General features: G+C 37.5%; 1 protein-coding gene across 2 annotated transcripts in view; it reads left to right on the forward strand.

The window, feature by feature from the left end:
* The window catches only part of LOC128244882 (low-density lipoprotein receptor-related protein 4-like), a 38,102-nt gene extending 20,814 nt beyond the window's left edge, over positions 1-17,288 (forward strand). The window contains exons 7-28 of one of the 2 annotated variants that reach the window (XM_052962991.1): positions 231-365; positions 548-696; positions 1,198-1,306; positions 2,065-2,230; positions 3,011-3,161; positions 3,502-3,585; positions 3,761-3,914; positions 4,096-4,224; positions 4,937-5,105; positions 5,305-5,541; positions 5,947-6,128; positions 6,488-6,685; positions 6,962-7,084; positions 7,396-7,917; positions 8,269-8,421; positions 9,247-9,420; positions 9,722-9,961; positions 10,326-10,529; positions 12,046-12,322; positions 13,376-13,566; positions 13,901-14,053; positions 14,318-17,288. In XM_052962991.1, coding sequence (XP_052818951.1) covers positions 231-365; positions 548-696; positions 1,198-1,306; positions 2,065-2,230; positions 3,011-3,161; positions 3,502-3,585; positions 3,761-3,914; positions 4,096-4,224; positions 4,937-5,105; positions 5,305-5,541; positions 5,947-6,128; positions 6,488-6,685; positions 6,962-7,084; positions 7,396-7,917; positions 8,269-8,421; positions 9,247-9,420; positions 9,722-9,961; positions 10,326-10,529; positions 12,046-12,322; positions 13,376-13,566; positions 13,901-14,053; positions 14,318-14,970 — 4,553 coding nt within the window. In that variant the 3' untranslated portion in view covers positions 14,971-17,288. The remainder of the gene's footprint in view (positions 1-230; positions 366-547; positions 697-1,197; positions 1,307-2,064; positions 2,231-3,010; positions 3,162-3,501; positions 3,586-3,760; positions 3,915-4,095; positions 4,225-4,936; positions 5,106-5,304; positions 5,542-5,946; positions 6,129-6,487; positions 6,686-6,961; positions 7,085-7,395; positions 7,918-8,268; positions 8,422-9,246; positions 9,421-9,721; positions 9,962-10,325; positions 10,530-12,045; positions 12,323-13,375; positions 13,567-13,900; positions 14,054-14,317) is intronic. The other variant, XM_052962992.1, reaches the window with a different exon arrangement.
* The last annotated feature ends 4,229 nt before the right edge of the window (positions 17,289-21,517 follow it).

Consider the following 21,517-nt stretch of genomic DNA (forward strand, 5'->3'; position numbering starts at 1 on the left):
TATTTGTTATCACTGTAATCCTTGTCATAATTGTTGATTTATATTTTGACTGACGTTTTCATAAATCTATACAATGTAAATTATAATCATAAATATCTTCAACAGCGAATATTGAAACCGAATTCCTTAATCATGTATGGTCAACAACCATGACGTCATAACATCTACGTGTGTTTCGCGTGGGGTTAATCTTTCCTGTTGCGTATCTCACTGAACGTTTTCTATTAAAGCGTACCACGTATGCATGGAAGAAGATCGGGGCGGCTGCTCGCACCTCTGTCTGCCATCAAGCCGCTCCCTGCACGTGTGCGCGTGCCCCACGTATGGCGGCCTTACTCTCCTACCTGATGGAAAGACCTGTGCAGGCATGTTGGATAAAATTATTTGACATGTTTATACATTTAGTTAAAAAAGTACTCGGAACTCATAGAATAAAGCACATTTTAAGAAAAAAATGTAACCGTTATATCACAAGCATAAACATTCCATCAACAACAAGAACAAATACTGATCAACATTATTTTCAATAACATAATTTTATTTTTAGTTCCCGATGAGATTCTTCTGACAGCGAGCGCGGCTGGCGGCACTGTTGGGTTTCTACCACTGGACGCCGGCCGCAAATTGGAACCGGATTTCACGGTTGTTGGTTCCTCCAGTCGGCCGTTCGCCGTCGGCTACGATCCCGTCCGACAGGTAGAGAATAATAAGTTTGTTAAAATAATATTTCAAAAAAGGTTACCAGTTTAGTGCAACCGAAACTATTTTTGGGGAAAATCTGAACATTTCTTTGGAATAAAGTAAAATGTGTGTTTATTATAGTTACACCCCTCCCATTTGTAAGGGGCAGCCCGCTGGGCACATTACACACCTTGATTAGTTAACACCGTAACTTACATGTCCTGTCCTATATGCCGGGCGCCTGACAGGAAGTCAATCGGTACCCATAATTATACTAGCTACTGGGTCAGCAGCCGGCCATATCCGAACAAGCCCATAGTGGTCTCAAACGCTTGACCTACCTCTCCGTTGGCGGACGCCCTAACGACTAGACCACAGAGTCGGAATACTAGATTTTCAGGAATTAAGAAATACAACAAGTTTCACCACGGAAACATCACACATTTAAAATTCCTTTCATGCTATAACATATAAACGCTTGTAATACACATTTCATTTTGTATAAAATAATTTCAGACTGTATACTGGAGTGACGGTGCTGACCGCGCCATATATATGTCAAGTCTGATCGGAAGTGACCAACACGTGCTCCTGGACCATACACACGGGCTGGGCAAAGTGTCAAGTGAGTTTTTGTAGGATGTTTTGCATACATGTTTGTTTTTGATTTAAAAAAAAGTTTCACCACTATTATGATTCCTACATATACTGCCGTACAAAACAAAATCCATTAATTGCGAGGGAAGCGCACGGATGTGAAACACATCCAGTGATACTTTTTTATGTGTATTTAATTATCTATACTTGTTCTTGGCATTTATTTGTCATGACAAGTTAATAGGGGCGCAACGGGGGCAACGCCCACTGCAACCATTTACTTATAGTTGTGTCGGTAGGGTGTAGCCATAGGTCTGGAACACGCTCAGGTCCCGTGGGTCAATCAAGACACACCGAAGTAGTTTGGTCCCTTAATTTATCAAATTCATTTTAATTTTTGTTTTGTCATTCAATCGTCAAGGTTTGTACCAAAATCTGCTTGTCCGGTTAGCGCAGTGGTTAGCGCTCTTGCTTCTCGCCTAGGCGACCGAGGTTCGATTGTCGGCCTTAGCGCATGTGAGTTTGGTTTGTGGTCACCAAGCCGGATAAGTGGGTTTCCTCCGGGTACTTCGTTTCCCCCACAACACAAGACCACACTCTCGCGTTGCATCGTGTAAACAAGACTAATTCATAAAATGTTGTAATAACTTGTTTCACAATCGTTGTAAAATAAAAAAAATAAACTAAAATCTGGTTGCGTTTCTGAACATACTCGGGTAACTGAGTCTGGAGCGAGTCACGACCTCATTGTCGCCACTAAACCATTATCTCGCTTTATGCTATCAGGTATACAGTATGTAGCGGAGACGGGGTCCCTGTATTTCCTTAACATTGTTGGAGATGGGTACGCGAGTTTGGAGCGAGTCACGACCCCCGGAGACAACAGTAGACGAGTCACCCTCGTTCGAAACTTAGATAAACCTGTAGACTTTACAGTAGACGCAGAAAAAAGGTAACCAATCATTATTAAGATAAAAGGGAAGTTTAAAGGGAATATTTTTTCATCTTTATATTATCATGAACTGAAATAAGAAGAAATTGACTTATTGAACATTATTGAATCATCAGTTTCGGTCATCAAATCAAATAAACTACTCATAAAAAGAAACGCATACTAACTTTATCAGTACTATGTACCTCGGAACTACGTCATACCACCGCGGCCGTTATTCTATGTTTGTCATAGGAAACTATGACGTCATATTTTTCAATTAAGTCAAATTCACTACAAGTTTGTTTAGAATACAGCCTGCATGTTCAGCCAATAAAATTGCAGATAGACAATCATTTAGTAATAGCCTTAAGCATTAAGAAGTTTCAAATTTTGCGGGTGTTCCACTCATCCGATGCACACTCCATGCTGTCAGATTTTGCGCTGACAATATGTCAGCTAATAAGGTTGAAATTTAGATTAGTAAGAAGGCCGGGGGTTGCTACGACCACTCTGCCCATTCTTAATGATTAAGATTTTACTTCATGTCATCAAACTAAAGCTTAAAACACCGAAAACACTTTATGGTCTGTATCTTTTCCATACAAATGTCGAAGCCTTGAATCTTTCCCATACTTTGGGAACTGTTCAAGATATTTGCATGACACTTAGTATACGTTTAAAAGGAAGTGCTTAAAACCAAGGAATTAGACGTCATATACTATATAATTTCCAGCCATAAGCATGTGAAATAATTTTTAGTTGGATCTATTTAAGGACTTGTATCTTCAAACGTTTCAGTGTTATATACGTAGCAACAGATGGTGGTGAGCCTAAAATTATTCGCACAGACCTTGAGGGCGGTAACTTTAAAGAGTTTCGATTAAAGGATGGACAGACGCCCGTGGGTGTAGCCGCACGGGAGGGGGCGGTTATTGTTGCTGTGTTACAGGTTAGAATATACCAGTTATACCGTTATTTCTTTATATCTATGTTTACAAATTTTGGAACGCACCATTCTTGACCTCATAGCCAATGTATAAAGTGTAGCTTAAAGGGTTAATAAATGGATTAAGTCCATTTCTAAACATTCACTGATCGAGGTCAAGGTCAATTTTAAACCCATTTACATCCCAACAAAGATCATATAAAATATGAAAGTAATTATCGGGCTTTGCAATTCAACTTTGAGTCACCATTTTTATAAACCCTTACTGCATGAGGGTGTTCAGTGGTTATTGCAAACATTGCGTACACTGTTTCTTCATTACTTCATTACTTTTTTTCTGCAGAACGAGGGTGAGGACAGACAGACAGTTCTGGAGGAGGTTGATTTGGATACGGGGACGCTAGTAAGCACTCCGCTACACAACACTGTGAGTAAATTGCTCAGTAATAATGTCGCCCAACGATAAGGGCGTTGGCATGGGGCTTGCATACCGCTACAAAATCAATACAGCAGTAGTTTAAATCAAATGATAACGTACAACTATTTGTTTAGTATACGTTCAAAAGAGAATATAAAAAACACGCCTTCTTTCGGCATTTCAGTCCATATCTGACCTCAGCGTCGGACCGGAAGTACTGTACTTGACCGGAAGTGACGTAATCATGTACCTGAACAGCTCACACCCGGGTACCCTGTACCGGGGTTTCCAGGCTTCAGACATTCTCTACACCAAAACTAGTGCCCAAAACTCTTCAGGTGAGCTCTTGGAGTTGTGAGGTTTTTTGATGATTGAACTATACTTATGTTACGAAGACAAAACATGGAACATCAAGGTGACTGCCATATGCAAGCCAAAGCTGTGACTTTTGTTTGAAACGTCATCACGACTGGGGTTTTTATGTTCCACATGTTCTATGTTTTCTGTTTATATTTTCAGACGACATCATACATGCCTGTATGGGCTATGGATGCCCTTGTGATCCAGCCAAACCCAATGACCTGCCGTGCTCGTGTGGAACCGGGAGTGTCATAGACACCAGAAAGGAAAATACACACTGTTCTACACGTAAGAAAAAACTTTAGAAATCAGAGAGGTCGCAAAACATAAATGTTTAAGTTGCAGTTGATTTTGTTTGCGAAAATTCAGTTTAAATATAAACTGATCATGACACTCGCACTCATAACGTGGTCTCGTACATACATTTCTTAACTTGCACAGTGTACAACCAGTAGATCACACGTACAGAAACACGTACATGAGGTGTTACGCAACGTTTTGATAACAGAAAGATATTAGTTTATGGTAACTTTGCTTGGCTTGTTTTGCTGGTTCATCGATTTAATGGAAAAATGCTTTTATCATTGTTTAAGACGAGAATTTTATGTTTATATACATATATTTGTGGTAAAAGTTCACAGAGTGACCAAGTTGAACAATTCAAACTTTGTTTAGTTATTTTCTAAAACACGCCCATCGTACCAAAGGAACAGAACACATACTATGCTAAGACAGACTCATTAATATTACCGGGTTAATGATGATGATAATAATAATAATATTAATAATAATAATAATAATAATAATAATAATAATAATAATAATAATAATAATTATTATTATTATTATTACTATTAAATATATAATTTATATATGATACCGGAGAATGAGATGTTACACAGTAAGCCTGCCCAGCCCTGCCCAGAGTCTGGCGACGAACACCGCCTATAATGTACTGTTCTGCCTGATAATATAAATATATCGTTTTTGGATTATTCAGTCCCAGATAACATGCTGTTGTTCGCTGACGTCAACACAATCAACTTACTTCCGCTGGATAATGACGTCATGAGTAAACCACTTGTTCTGCATTACGGTGACGTCGACACGCGCATTGATTCAATAGCTTACGACAACCAGGGACACCTGTACTGGAATGATGAACTCACGTGAGTTGATATCGAATTCATTTGTCTTCTTTCCTCTTATCCATGGTAGTAAATACCTGTCATCATCATCATCATCATCATCATCATCATCATCATCATCATCATCATCATCATCATTATCATCATCATTTTCGTCGGCGACGTTGTCGTCATCATTATCATCATAATCGATATTCGGATTGCTATTTCTACTTTGCAGGAATTCTATATTTATGACGTCACTCCACAACATAGAACCGGTGCTCGTGTACCGTGACGAGGGTCCCATTTCTGGTCTCCAACTTGACAGCTTCAGGGGCCGCCTATACTGGGTGGGAGAGTTGGGGTCAGACTGGTTTATTGCCACTTTGAACCTCGAAAAGGGACTGCAGTCTTACAGACGAATTTTAAAACTGCCTCACGAGATTTCGACCCTTGCTTTACATCCGATTGGAAAGTAAGGGACTAAGCTATGTTTAGAAAATATGACTCTTAAACTGACAAATGATTAACCCTGTGTATCCGTTGTCGGAAGCGGAACAATTTGTAGAAGCTATGCCTGTGTGATAGGGTGTGCAGAGAATCGATAGAGATTTTAAAACAATGACAATATTTCAGTAAATCGAACAGAAAAATGCGAAACTGGTCTTTATAAAAGATAACTGGGTATTTATTTGATTTATGTAAAGAAATACTCTACCCTGCCCTACTGATTGAGCTACCGGACCGCTTACAAACCTCCTCACCACCAGTATACGTGTCGGTATCGTAAAAATAAATATTTGATTAAACTATCAATTAAACAAACAAATTACAAAGTGTTATATTATAACCTTTGAAAATAATACTATCTTTTTCCAAGATGGCTGTACTTCATTGAGAGGGACGGGGCCGGCGTCCGTGTCTCCTCGTGCAAAACATCCGGGCGGCGATATCGTCAGGTGGTGACAGACGGGCTGCTGGCGCCCTCAAGCCTCCACATTACGGACGACCGGATGTACATCGGCGAAAATACAGGGGGAATCGTGGTCTATCGTATCCAGGGTTAGTAGTCATGTGATGAACCGGGGAGGTGCCGTTTGGTTTTTACTTGTGAACAAAATGAAATGATGTGGACATTTTTCAACTGTGTAGTTGAATTCACAGTGATTTGATGGATATGAACTCCTGCTTATGTGTCATTTGACCTGTACAAAATTAAGGGACATTTAACATAAAATATTTATTTATTCTTCAGATTTATCAAAAGGGTCACTTCTACCAACTATCTAGCATAAATTTACTTTGAATTACTGCAGTTTAACAATGTCAGAAAATCTCGAAATTCCTAAATCCTCTATATTCCAATATTTGAAAAGTGAATTTTTGTAATGTACGATCATAATCAAGATTTATTTGACCAGATGTTGCCGTAGAAGATGTATACCTGCCATCTACCGGTGTTTCCGGCTTACTCGTGCACAACAATCACGTGGTATTTTCGGATGACGTTATCGGTGATGTCAAATCTTACAGCATGATAACGAAAAAGGTTCAGGTGCTGGCTTCCGGTCTCCGGCGACCTGGGTCACTTTTGCTCAGACATCCCAAAGACATGGATGGTATATTACACTTTTCGAGTTTGAAGAACAAGACATATATTCGTACATAAGTTTACAATAGCGATGCTACTAGTCTAGAGTTTTCGATTGAGAATTATTTCACAGACACTTAAGTTGTCCTCTGGAAAGAGTAAGTTTCCTCTTACATTTTAAACAATATACAAGGATTTGCCACCTCTGTTTCAATACTTCTAACCACTCAGTGGTAAAAACATTAATAACGACAGCTTCAAGTATATTTATTTTAATGATAACACTAACCAAATGGTTTTCCAGGTGCATGTGAAAAGGAGGGTGTCGTCTGCTCTGACATCTGCGTTTCTATGTTTCTGGACGACTTCCGGTGCACTTGCTATAAAGGGCGGGAACTCGCCGGGGATGGTTTCACTTGCTTAGATAGTAAGGATTGACTATTAAAGGCCCTTCTTCCGTTCGCGCTTACTTTTATAAAACGTTTTGTTTTAAGTCATGGCATTACTTAGTGTTGTGAAACTAGCAAAAATGCCTTCTTTCAAACTGCTTCCTTTCTCTCAATGTATTTCCGAAAAAAGATTTTAGATCACCAAACGTGGTTTCTAATTAGTTCATATAAAATCGTTGCTTATCGAGTCGTATTTATTGATCAACTTCTTTTTTTGTTGAAAATTATGGTGTTTTATTAATTTTTGATTATCAAATATGGGTAAAATATTTCAAGCACCTCATTTTAGCCGTTCAACCAACGTCTCATGAACCAGTAGCAAGCTCAACCGACGTTGACGTAACCAGCACTGCAAACGTTATCTATCCCAAACCGGACGTCAACCCCCCTGAGTCACTTCCTCAAAACGAAACAACAACCAACATTTACTCATCTACAAACTTTAAACAAACGTTTATTAACCCGGAAACGTCATCAGTGAGCTCTTCTCCTATTATAACCGTCTCCACAGCAATACGGGCAACGACGGCAGAAGAGTTTGAATTAACTAACGGAACCACCGTTGCTGATGAGGAGAACAAAGAATATTATAACGTTACGTCTGCTGTTACTTCTAGATCTACTGACGTCACTTCAGTTGTCACATCCGGTAGTCCGGGGGCTGGGTCCCGACACAGCGGGGAGCCGCGACCGACACAGCCGACTGTGGCGTCCACAGACCAGCCGGAAGAGGCTACTACGTCAGAGGAATGGCCACACGTGGGGCTTATTGACGTTGATCTGTATGATACTGTTAGAGCCGACTCGCTTTGTAAGGAAATCATTATTTTCATTTTATGTTTTGTTTTTATATACACTTAAAAATTAATATAATAATAATAATGACTACATTTGGAAAACTTTATTTTCATTCACATTTGAAAATGGTCACAATGTTAAATTCTTGGAATGTTCTAATAAGTGGCTTGGAATGGGGAGTTGCCAAGTTGGCGCTAACGTGACTAAAAAGAAATAGCCAAACAAATTCGAAACTGAAACCAGGAACACTGTCGTCTGTTTTGATGTCTAGTTCAGTTCATGTCAAGCTTCAAAACGAAGACAGATGAAATAACAACAAAACAAAATAATATAATGTTCGTTCTCTCTCCGTTAATACCTTCAGGCTTATTCAGTAAAACTGCGATCGCTCGAGGTCATTGCAAGTCTGTCCCTGTTACAGCTTCCCCGTACTTTGAGAACTGTCCAGAGAACGAGACGATCATTGTTACCTTGCCGACGACCGACAGTATCACAGAAATCCCTATCCGACCTGCAGGTAATTTGCTTTCGATATAAGTCTAATGATTAATTACTGATTAAAATATATATACACATTAACAATTCCAACTTATGTATAGAACTACTTTCTTATAAAAAAACCCTGTTTTGATTGTTTATGTAACAATGAGACAAGCATTTAGTACCAGAGGCTGTGGACATAGGACCCCATCTTGGGCTTTTTCTATAGTACCCACGGGTCCGACTATCGGACCCATTCCAAAGCAAAATATAAAATATTTTTCCAATCTTCAGAAAAAAGAGTTTTAGAAAGTCTTTTTTACCTCTACTGGTTCATTTTCATCATCCTAATACATTATTTGATGTAAAGTTTTTTTGATAATTGAACTCGGAAATCATTGATTTTCATCACATTCAGAGATCAGTATGAAATATTATCTGTCATGATTTATTGCAATATATATACACCCAAGGATTGATATTTCAGCCATTTTGGGTCTTTTAAAGGGAAATAAACTAATATTAAATCATTTCCTAATTCGCAAGAGACTAGACAGCTTTTTCTTTTAACTGTAAAAATTCCCAAATTCGGCATTTTCATGACGCAAAATTTCCCAAAATGTCTAGGGTCTTTTTCCCAAAATGGGCAGAAAAAGTCCTGCCATCACACGCGCAACCGCACGTTTCAATGCTTACGCCTTGTGGCTGAGGTGTCGGCTAAGATTAAATACTATTGTGAGCGGTCTCGAGTTCGATTGATTTTTGTGCTGTAATCCAAATATTATTTGACGGTGTATATATTTGCCTTGCTGTTGATGGAAATGTATTGTAATAGACGCTTGACTCTTTATAATATTTGTAGGTTACTCCAGTGACGGAACTTTGCTCGCTGTGCACGGGAACTTTGAGATGACCGACAACGGGTTTCTAGTGCGCTGGTTGGGAGAGCAAGAGGATAGCCGCCATGACGCCGTGTTTTCGGTGACGGACTCCCTGCAGCAGACCGCCAAGTGCCACTTCCGGATAATCCTTCAAGGTATGGGTGGGGCTTGGTCGAGTGTGAGTCAGATTATCAGGGTTGTGTGTGGTTGGTTTGATTATCAGAAATATCAAAAACAAGGCGCCATATTTACATATATACAGTCGCACTGCAACAGAGAGCCACTTGCGCATTTGTCCATTTTCATGACTGCAGCAAACCCCACATCACTTCTTAATTGTAAATTTGAGAGCTAGTTAGAGGCAGGTTGGAGTGGGGAGGGATGGGATTTCCCAGTACACATACTGCATGCGTTCGGACAGTTAAAATAATTGCCGTTCCCTTGTATTCTTAACAGATGTTGACGAACCTCAATTCACCTATTGCCCAGACACAGTTAAGGTTCGCACGGACCAGATAAGCGCCCTTGTGAACTGGACCATTCCGGAAGTGAGAGACAACACGGGCCTACGACTGGTTACAAGCTCCAATAGCCCCGGGAACCACTTCCGGCCCGGCGAGCACCTCGTAAATTACACGGCGGTAGATTACGCCGGAAACAAGGCGTCTTGTCTGTTCTCCGTTTTTGTCCTTCATGGTTGGTTTCATTCAGATGTCTTTTTTCATTTGATTAAATGAATAATATAAATTTATAGAGCATAAAAGCTATAGAACTCTGCTTTCTTTTTCTAACATGTATGTCTTAGTTACTTCCCTTTGATCATATTTGCAGCTTAGAGCTTGGTCATACATACCAGCACATGATTTATGTTCTGTTGTTGAAAATGCGTTGAAAAAAATGTTTTTGTTTTTTATTACGTTGTATATGTTCTGAACATCGTGTTTATGTTTCAAACACTTAAGCTATCGTCCGTTTGTGGGATATTCATAGATCCGTACCGTGTCTGCCTGTTTTACTGGAGGCTGATAGTCAAGTCACTCCGCAATTTTCCTACCTTCAGACACGTTCTGTAACCTCCCGCCAATCGAGCATGGGGGCGTTATCTGTAGCCATGGTGACGAGGTCCACGGAGACTGCCGGGTAATCTGTGAGGGCGGATTCGCTGTGAGCCCCCTCAGGGCTGTCCGCAGAGTCTTCAACTGTAAACGTGCCGAGGACGTTGACGCTGTAAGAACGGCGGTGGAGAAGCATCAAGCCTGTATCAGTATGTGGAGTTTAGTTTATTGTTCACGGGTTTCAACATTTCTCGACATCAGTGTGAGCATACCACGTGATAAATTACGTCATAAATGCTTCGTTACAAGGCAACATTTTGCTTCGAATGATAACTTAATACATATATATTTTTTTTCTTTTTCTTCACCATTTTAAATAAAACAAAGGGCAGTCTATGGTGTTCAAAGAGCCGTGCCTTCGTATTATTGCCGGAGTTTGATTAGGTTATTAGTTTTCTCAAACACTTCGACAAACCTTTTTGCAAACTAATGTTTAAACAGTGCTCAATCAGGCTGCGGTTTTGTGAAAAGGTTTGTCGAAGTGTTTTAAGAAACTAAACTCTCAATCAAACTCTAGACCAAAGGCGGGGCTCTTTAAGCGGCGAAGACTGCGTTTGTTTTATTGTAAATGGTGAATAGATTATTTAGTAAACTTATATTGGTTTTTAAAAAGTCTTCATTTGAAGCAAAATATTGCCATCCAACGTACCATTTATGACGTTATTTATCACGTGGTATATGTACACACACTGCTTATGGGTGTCTCTTGCACTTCTCAATTAAAATAAATATTAAACCAACAAAGGGCCTCTTTTCTCCCACCTCAGATAAGTAGATCCAATAATTCAACCATGCTAGAAATTCTTATCTTGCCCACGGGCAAGAACTATTAGAACTTAGAACTATTTAAAGACCGATTTGACTATTAACATAATCCGAATCACTGCGCGCATATCCATGACAACCACGAATTAACGCATATCCATACGCAATTATTATTTTCATTAAGCACAAAAGAATTCCAGCAAAAAAAAATTTTACATTTTTACTTAATTTTGTTTAACTGAGGTGGGAGAAAAAGCATCTACCATAGCCGCTCGTGTAAGATAGGTTTATCCCGACCCTCGCGCAGGGTGTTTTTTATCGGAAACTCGGTAAACCTCGTTTCCGCAAAACACCCCACGCTCGGGTCGAAATGAACCTATCTTACACTCTCGGTCATGGAAGGTACTTATAATCATAGTCATTATCGTTTGTTGTTTATTGAAGCCAAAAGGCTCGGTTTACGTGCGGTCTAATTATATCTATTTAACTTAATATGTTGATGATTTGTTTAACTTTTGATAATAAGTTAACCAAATGATTGACTTAGGATGGAGATACATGTATACAATTCAATACTTGGCTACATAGCTTGCAAATTTAAATAAACATAGTGTAATGTTTTTAACTATTTGTTTAAATTATTCATGATCTGTACAAAGACGAATTGATTAGGCTTTTAAATAGGATGGCTGTTAATAGCCTCAATTGTATTCAATCAAATTGAGTTTTAAGGTAACTCGGTCATGCTTTTTAACATGCATTTCGATATCATAGAGTAAAATAATGATTAAATAAGTGTTTTCAGATGCATTACCAAGAACTAATTTTTGGTCCAAAACATGAGCCGAGTCACTTTAATACTAATAACATTGTTACAATGTGTGTTTGTATTAATTTCAGAAAATGATTACCCTTCGGTTCTCGCCCAAGAGTACCGAGTAGTCTTCAATGGACCCATTCACCAACATAAGGATGAGATTCATGACAACTTGAACATGGCCATATCAAATCACCTGAAGCGAGAGGAATTGTGTGACACAAAATATTGTAACGTCACAAACATAACATTGCGCTGTGACGTGGAGAGTGACGTCATATACAGCAGCAATGTCACGTGCTTAGATGAACAGAACAGAACAGAGTTCTTCATCGTCTTCAATGTTTCTCTACGAAATGAGTACGTATTGTCACGCTTTGATATCTTAATTGTAAAAAAAAGTATCAAAATGTAAAAAAAAATCGTTTCGAAGACCGGGTTCGAACCCGCGTCGCCAAAATTGTAGTCCAGCGTCTTACTTACTGCGCTACAAAGGCTTATTCCAATCGGGTGACATAATTAAGCTATACACCTACCTGGGTAATATCACGTGATAACACCGACTAGCCAATCACGCATAAGGGATGAATTCTACCTGGTAGACATACCCAGTAATCTTTTTTAATGGAAAAATACGAAATAACTGCTAAACTTAAATAAATAATAAACTTTGTGGTACTTCAGTTAGTAAGTTTCAATGCATTGTACTCATCGTTGCCAAGTTTATGTCAGTTTTCGACACTTTTCTTTTTTTTTCAATTTTCGCTATTTTATCATACATGAGACAGCCCTTTTTAAGCTAAATGCAAGAACTTTTCACTCTTACGCAAGCTTCTTAACCTCCCCTGCGCTGACAATTCTCAGATGGAGTCTTAGACAATCCATATTGAAACTCAAGAATCTTGTGTTTGAATAACAGACACACTTGCATTCAAATTTATTGCAAAGTCGTGATGATTTTTTTTCAAACTAAAATTGATTTAAATCAATACCTGATCTTCCTAATTCCTAAGGTTTTAATAACTGAAAAAAGGCTTCTTTTACCTCTCTGTCTCAAAGTACCAGAAAGTTTTGAACAGCTAGGTATCAAAATCTGCCATAATGATTTCCATGGGTTTTCAAAAGGCAGAACCCAATGATTACTTATATATATAGCCTTTGAAAATATCATATAACAGAGTTATGCAAGCCACGACTATCTTCTCTCGTGTTGATGGTATCGTGTTGATGGTATCCCTTGAAAGAAAAACGACCGCTCTCTTTAGAAAGTTCTTATTGTAAATTAATTGCTTAATTCTTCAATAATTAAAATGTTTCGATGTTTATAAAAGGTAGTTGCTTGCCATTTGATGATCCTTATATTTATGATGAAAACCGTAATGAACGTTCTGCTTTTTTAATTTGTAAACATAGCACGAAAATCCAGCCGGAAGTAGATTTAAACAGGCAGCTTGAGCGAATCGAGCTGGAGGTGCTGTCGCTCACGTCCGTGTTGCACGTGCAAGTTGAGGGTCACATGTTCACCGCCATCCCTGACAGCCTGGTCAGCTCGCCTCCTGTGTGGGCATGTCCCCCTGGCCGAGTACCGGAAAACGGCATCTGTAGTGAGTACAAAGACTATAAAAATACATCTGGATCTATCGATTGAAAGTCGAATGAAGTCTCGTGCTTAGATACATAAATACGAATTCCTTAATGAAATCATATTTCAGCTTCGCGTCCATCGCGTATCTCCCACGACACCAGCGGTGAGGAGTGTGAATATAACAGCACATGGTTTATCTGTAGGGCTTATAGACCTATTGTTATGTAAATTGTTGGCATATCTTTTTAATCTAATGTTATCTTATCATCTTGGTTATTATCTGCCCGCCAGCGGCAAAACTTATGTACCAAAGTAAAGCCCCACATCGACAGGTCAAGGTCACTTTATTTCAGTTTCGTGTCCGCCAGGGACTTTTCACAACACCAGCAGTGGGGAGTGTGAATATTGCAGTACGGGCCGCTATCAGCCCGCGAGCAGTCAGATCGCCTGCCAAACGTGCTCACCCGGCCGCCGTTCGCCGCCGGGCGCCATTTCCTCGGAACAATGTAAGCAAGCTGTACCAACTATTTCATGATATCGAACGCATATACGTTACCCTTCAAGTTTCTGATATACATGAAAAGCTCAATAGTTAAAAAACAACGGTTTATTTAAATATTTTTTAATTATATATAATAATGTTATATCAAGACATTTTGTGTTTGGAGAGGGTGAACAATTCGAGAATTACGAAATGTTGTCGCATCTATTGGCATGACATACACGAGTAACGATAAGCAACACTGAGATCATGTGAATGTTATTTACAGGTCATATGTTGCCTTCCATGGATGAGATGACGTTGTTTATCATTGTGACCACGTGCTCGTTCGGTGTCGTCTTCCTTTGTATGGCGGTGACGTTGTACCTCCAATTCCAACGTCAACAGAAACGTAATCAGCAGCCACCCAATCAAAAGAAAACTAGATACAATATCACGCCTAATATGTACGTTGCTCCGCCCCCAATCCTGAAATCAAAGCTTGACGAAAACTTCACTCACAGCGAGAAAACCTACAGTATTGACAGGAAACAGCCGGTGAACATCTTCTCAAACCACGACTACGATGACCTGTCACATTACAAGAGTGGCTCGCCTTTTCAACATGACGTTCTCAGCATGTTGCAGAGTGACTACTCACCCGGTGACGAGTTACCAACAGCGAATTTATCCCGCGAAAATACATTTTCAAACCCTACCTACTCCCCGCTAGGTTTTCACAGGAATGAGAGAGGCTCGTTACAGCGCACCACACCCTCCCCCGGGCCTCAACGGAAGATGTCACATGACAGCACCTTTTCTAACCAATCACCGCGCATGGGACGGGCCTTCGGAACGCCAACAAGTGACACGCCCCTCATCACCCAATCACCGCTTTTGCGCATGAAATTGGCGGCGTATAATTTGAATCACGAGGATTGAAACACAAAACCTTTAGTGTTTTGAGCATTCCATAATATAAAGTTCTTTGAACGCGTTGAGCTGGTATATATCCGATATAAAAACACACTTAAATGTCAAACCATTGCTTGCTATTTGATAAGTGTGGCAGTGTGTTACTAATCAGAGTAAGTATGCATAAAAACGCTTTAAAAGTGTGGACTTGTTTCTAGTCACGTAAATTAGAACCCTTTTAAGCAAATATGTGTTTCACTTTAAAAGATTTTACTAATCATCATCAGTACATGTTCTAAATAACACATTATCACGCAAGTTTGAATAATAATTAATACTTGTTAATCGAAATTGTATAACGGGCATGTATAATTTTCGGCTGATGTTCAGCTGATTTTTTATTCTATTGTTTTCAAATGCGTACCTGTTTAACTATAACATATAAAGTATGAATTTCGAGAAACAAACGAAAGAGTTAGCAGGAAAAATGAGTTTAGTGATAAATATTTAATCACATTATTTTTTCCTATCATCACGTGATTTGCTATGTGGCAGGGACTATTTTAAGAAAAATATCCCCGCGCGAAGGTTCGGTTATCTATCTAGTAAGCATCTGCTACTTAAATGTTCAAACTTTACAACTGGCAGAAAGTGTGAACATGGTGAATATGTTATCCGTCAAATAAATAAAAAAGCGTTCAAATTAAAATGCCGTTCACATAAAAACGTACCTCCCGAAACACGTGTAGTATTATATCAGTTATGTCTCATTCATGTATAGGAAACATAAGTTATTTTGTAAGTTATTGTTGTATGAATTATAATGCAAATGTATGCCATATGCTTTACATGAAGTAAGATGTTTATATTTTGTATATGTAACCATCACTGAGTTTCCAAAGAAAATTGTGGTGTGTAAATTTATAAGACTTCACGGAGTGGCTTTGTTTTTTGTTTACTAATTTATAACTATTGTGTGCAATATTACACTTGTATTTGTGGTGTTTGATTTTTGTGTAACTGAAATTGATGGAACATCTTTAGAACTTATTATGTTTATGTTTTTGATCGTATGACGATCGCTATAATTATGTGTATACTATAGTAACTATTAACACATGTTGTTCATGGTTTATTAGTCCTGGGCCCATTTGCATTAACGTATTAAGTCGGAGTTTAAGACACTCAAAATTCCTGTACCTGTTACAAATAACCTATTCTACTGGCATACATCTTTTTCAAGAATTTAGTTTAATCATAGATAGTTTATACCAATCTCAAATGTTCCTATATTATAGCATTTTTACAAAAATAAATTTGTCCGTTTTTGATTCTGAGCCTCAAGAAGAAAGTAAATACCCAGCTACCATCTTCACGAACGTCCTGAGTCTGAACGCAAAATTGTTATTACTCTTGTATTGTAAAAAAGCTTCTGGGGAAATTTGTTGTACATGTGTACAATATAAGACATGGTAAAAATGATCTCTGAGTCTAAGCTTCAAACGCAGACGCAAGGCGTTAGTGACTATTGGCCTGGGTGACGTCATCCACTGTGGTGTAGTGGATAGGATACTGAACCGGCATTCCAGCGCACACGAGTTCGGTCAGTGTGGTGCGGCAGCATGTTTTTACTGCAATTTACCTGTAGTTTTAGGACTTAATATGAGTACAAACATTTGATAATGTGCAATAACATAGATATTTGTATATAAATGGTGCAACAAATTTCTATGTGACAAGACATTTATCATTAACGAAGCACTGAGTAGTTGCAAATGTCTGAAACTCTTTACAGTCTTACTGTGGCTTCCAAGTTTCCAGGTTTGAAGAACTAAATTCTTTCAAGACAGTATAAGAAAAGAAGAAACATGTTGAAAAAATGTTACGACAAAGAATGGAAAATGCAATGTAAAAAGTTAAATAAGAAATTAAAATACGCATATAAATGTTATATTAACTTTGTCAGTTTGTGACTATTCTCTCCAAAGTCGAACTATAATTGACGTTTAGTTTTTTTTGGATAAGTTTTCTCTTTTTACAATCGATATTTAAAGTACATTTAATCCAGGCCTACTTAGGTATTAACACTACTCATTTGTATTATATCATCGTCGGCAACCCCGATACCATATTCCGTTTAGTCAAAGGTTATAAGTCAATACGACAGAACAGAACTGTGTACCGGGGTTATCCGGCGCTGTTCACCAATATGATCATTGCGATGTGTTACAGTGTGATGTTTGTATGTTTTGCTTATTTTTCATTGTTTCTATAACATTTTCAAATACCATTTTGTACATTTTTCTTGACATAAAAACAATTTTAACAAATAAAGATGTTGTCTTGTAATTTGTTTGTCTTTGGTTCATTTCACATTGAATATTATTCCTCATGGTTCTAGGGAGAGATGACAAGGTAAGAGAAATGTAAGTGAAATGATGTTAGCCCGCTTATGGTGTAGTGGATGGGATAGGATAGATAAAATAAATGTATACAATACTATAATTATCAGCATTAACAAATACGTTCAGTTCAAAACAATACCAACTCCTGCAGGCGTCTTTGAAGCGGTGTGAATGGAAATATGATGGAAAATACAAATATGAAGGTTCTTTTATAAACACTTTAGTTATTGATTATTGTGAAACATTAAAAAAAAACTTCCAAATTTGAATATTTTTTGTCACACGTAATAGCTGTATAATGTTAAAAGTAAAGGTTGCCCCTTGTTCGGCTAATTGATTCATTACAATGATTTGATTGGTAAGTACATGTAGTTATAATTGGATTAATGTTGACAAATCAATTAACATTTTGGATAACCCAATCAAAATATTATTCTGTTTTATACAATTGGCTACAGGCCAATACCTTAGACGGTTTATAAGATACACAAAACTAGTTTAACGAGACAGTTCTTACCTCGCTTGTTGAACGGAGGCCCTTCAGGGCCAACATTCATAGTAGGCTATCAGATCCTTACTACAAATAGCTATACGGTAAAGCGGTCAAAATAGTACGCCCTGTAAATGCCTGAATACACATGACATTTTAAAATTTCAAACAAGTCTGAAATGATGTATGTATTTTTGAACTGCTACTTTTTCCAAATTTTTGAAAATGCAGCTTAAACATTTCATTTATAAATGACGATACAAAGACATCATCCCAACACTCAAGCCGGGCGATCCACGTGACCAAATGGTTGGTTACAGTGTAAATGGATTGACATGTAGATCGGACTCGATTCGCGAAGAGGTTATTTATAGTTTTATATACTAGTCTTTTTTGTATTTAAACATAGCTTTTCATACTCAAGCATACCTAGTGGTTATAAAAATATCAATGTTGTTTTTGAATGTCTTACCATTTTCGACAATTCTTCCGCAATGTGTACTAATTTCATACATTTCGAATGACATTTTTAAAACCTTTGAAACAGTTGCCATCACATGCTATACACTACTTCTAATATTGTATCCATTCATATTTATGTGACCATGTCATGTGAGCAATTTAATATCACATCTAATGCTTCCGTTTGCATTGTTAAATAGCATCCTGCACTGATGGCCCTATGTTGCGTGTCTAACTAATCTAAAAATAATCGAAGATAAATTGACATGTTAAACAACAATACAACTAGATGCTTAGTGCTGTGCCTAATTCAGATGAAATATTAAGTTATGAATATATGGGAGCGTCATGTTTGTCCACAATCTTGAACAGGAAGATGACAATTGTCAGGGAAAGGAAGTGTTTATTGACAAATAAAACCGTTTTATGAATGAAATGCCATTCTTTTGATTTAAGAAACACTGGCGAACGCTGAATCGAACACACTTTTATGAGAGTCATTGTCTTGATGTATTTATTTTGTATGTAAAAGTGCCTTTGTATTATCCGTCAGCTAGATAGCAAATACTTTCTTTGAATGGTGACTTTCAATATTTCTGAGAAAAAAGTGTTAAATCACACTTTCCGGAATCACTTATTTGAGATTACATTTCAAGAAGAACAATCACATTGATGCGCGGCGTAAACATAGAAAAACAGGTATATTTTTTGTCGACAACAGACACAAGCGAATATCAGTTGCTGAGTATGTTGACCCTTTGTGACAGCCATACTAAATACCCTAATGTAATGGCAGGACGCTTTTACAATGTTTAGAAAGGTTATGACTGGTACTGGAATTTCGGCGTTCTTCATATTATAAAATTACGAATATAACAAACTTATGGTAATATGGAAATATGAAAAGTATACTTATAGAAAACTGTTAGTAGATATTATGGCGGTCCTAGCGAAAGAGGGGGGGGGGGGGGGGGCGCAAAAGGGCGCGTATTATTTTTCCCCATAGTTACGTCCACTTTATAAGGTCTTTTAAGTATTCTCCAATGAAGGGTTGAAATGAATCAACGATTTTATTCGTGCCATCTCAATACCTCACTGCAGTGCTAATTTGAATGCTGGACTTACGAGTTTGGATTTTTGGCAACACATGGCCAAATGAATGGAAATATTATCCTTGATTTCCTAATAGCACAGTTGGTGCTTGTGGCGTGCGTCAAACAGGTATTACCATAGCACCGTCTTGATTGTCTGTGTTGACTACCTGAAATCATTTGCCATTTTTAAGATTGAGCGCTAGCTCAAGACTTTTGTAATAGGCCACAAAATTTCAATGTCCATGTGGAGTTGAAAATCATACTAGAATGTACCAGATTTCAATGAAAATCAATTCATGAAACAAACCTGGAATAATGTTTGATTTACAAAATAAGTAAATGTTTAGTAAAGTAAGAATGTGTAATATTTTGCATATACTAACTATTAATACATTATAAAACACGGCTATGAAAGGGAAAACTCCTACATAGTGGAATTTGACTTAATTCTACTAATATTACATAATAATTCTAAACATAAGCTTCTCCACGGGAAGGAATTCAAATATTCAGTACATAATTAACTCAATGCGATTTTCTCCCTTCTGTACTGCTTTAGCAGTAAAATAAGTTTAACGATGAGAAGGAATCGTCGCTCAAGCCGTTCTTCACTATCAGTACTTTCATTTCCTGAAGGAATTAAGAAAATTTTCATTTTTTTATTTACGTTTTCTTTTTTTGGTCATTAAATCTTTTCTTGTTTTTTATGCTACTGACCTTGACCTAGAATTGTCTTCTGCATTTTGCAAGCACTAAACACAATGTAATGATAAAGATTTCCAATCAGAATCGCGACGTATTTTCATAGTCTTCATGGTGCATTTGAGAAAAAAATATCACCTCCTTTGTTCAAAATTAATGAACTGTCAATGTACTAATTGTGTATGCAATCTTAATTTGAGATAGTGACACGTTAATTTCTGCGCAACAAATTTCTGTCTGATCAAATATAATTGAACGTCAAGTGTTTGATGTGATGGATGGAAACTACAACCAATCTTACCATGATTAGAACCATACATTTTAAAAATGCACTCTTATTCCCAATGTAAGATTTACAACAATTAAAACTTCTGTTTTAATATTCCAAAATGTATGAATAAATGTCGAACAATTGTTCTCATGAAGGATACCGAGTTAAATTTGAAAGAAATGAGCATAAAACACAGTATTTCTACCTAATAAAACAATAGTAAACCACAGTAAATCATTTAGCATTCACCAATCATTTAATATTCTTGCGCGCTTTCTGCTATTAAATACACGGTTACAATCTTGTTATCAGTAATTAATATTTTCCATAAAACTTAATTAATGCATTATTTAGTAAGTAGTTTGAGGTGTATCAGTCAAAATGTATGTTTGTTATATATGTGTATGTATTGATTTTGAATAAGAGGGCACTTCAACTGCAAATAGTCCTTAGAGTCAAAAATATAGAATAAAGATCGCATGAGAGGCCAACATTCATAAAGTTAAATAAATTGAACGCGTACTATAACACAATTAACCTATTTTTGAACGTATTTATTCATAATTAACCTTTTTGCATTGCATGGGGAATAGAGATAAAACGTTTGTACGAACATAATTGGGTTACTTGAAACACCTAACGGCCATGTACTAAACTTGTGACTAATTTTGATATGGAATGTGTTTCTTGCACTATGTTATATCAGAAGTGAACGAGTGCGAGTCAGTACCTAAAGGTTTTAACATGTGCGGATGTAATGAAATGTTTGCTGTGCATAGCGTGATAATAATTGTTTGTGCAAGGAATTTGATTCGATGGTGATCATAAAATTTACGATATGTCATCGGCGACTGTTTAATGGCGAACATGAACTAGGTCGTGAATAATATTATTTAGATTTCTAAAAACACACGCAATAACAGGCAGAAAAACCTAATAATAAGTATACATTTCGTAAATACGAGTTCATAGGGTGTAAAAACAAAACATTGTTTTCACGTATGAACGTATAATTTAAGTGCAATAGCGTATTAAAATGTGTGATATAAGGTCAAATGTTAGAATTGTGATGGGAAATATTTTCTATACATTTTTCTGAAATGCATTACTTTCAAGACAACCGGGCCACTCGTGAACTACAATAACATCT

This window comes from Mya arenaria, chromosome 8 (assembly GCF_026914265.1).
Source record: "Mya arenaria isolate MELC-2E11 chromosome 8, ASM2691426v1".
Lineage (NCBI taxonomy): Eukaryota > Metazoa > Mollusca > Bivalvia > Myida > Myidae > Mya > Mya arenaria.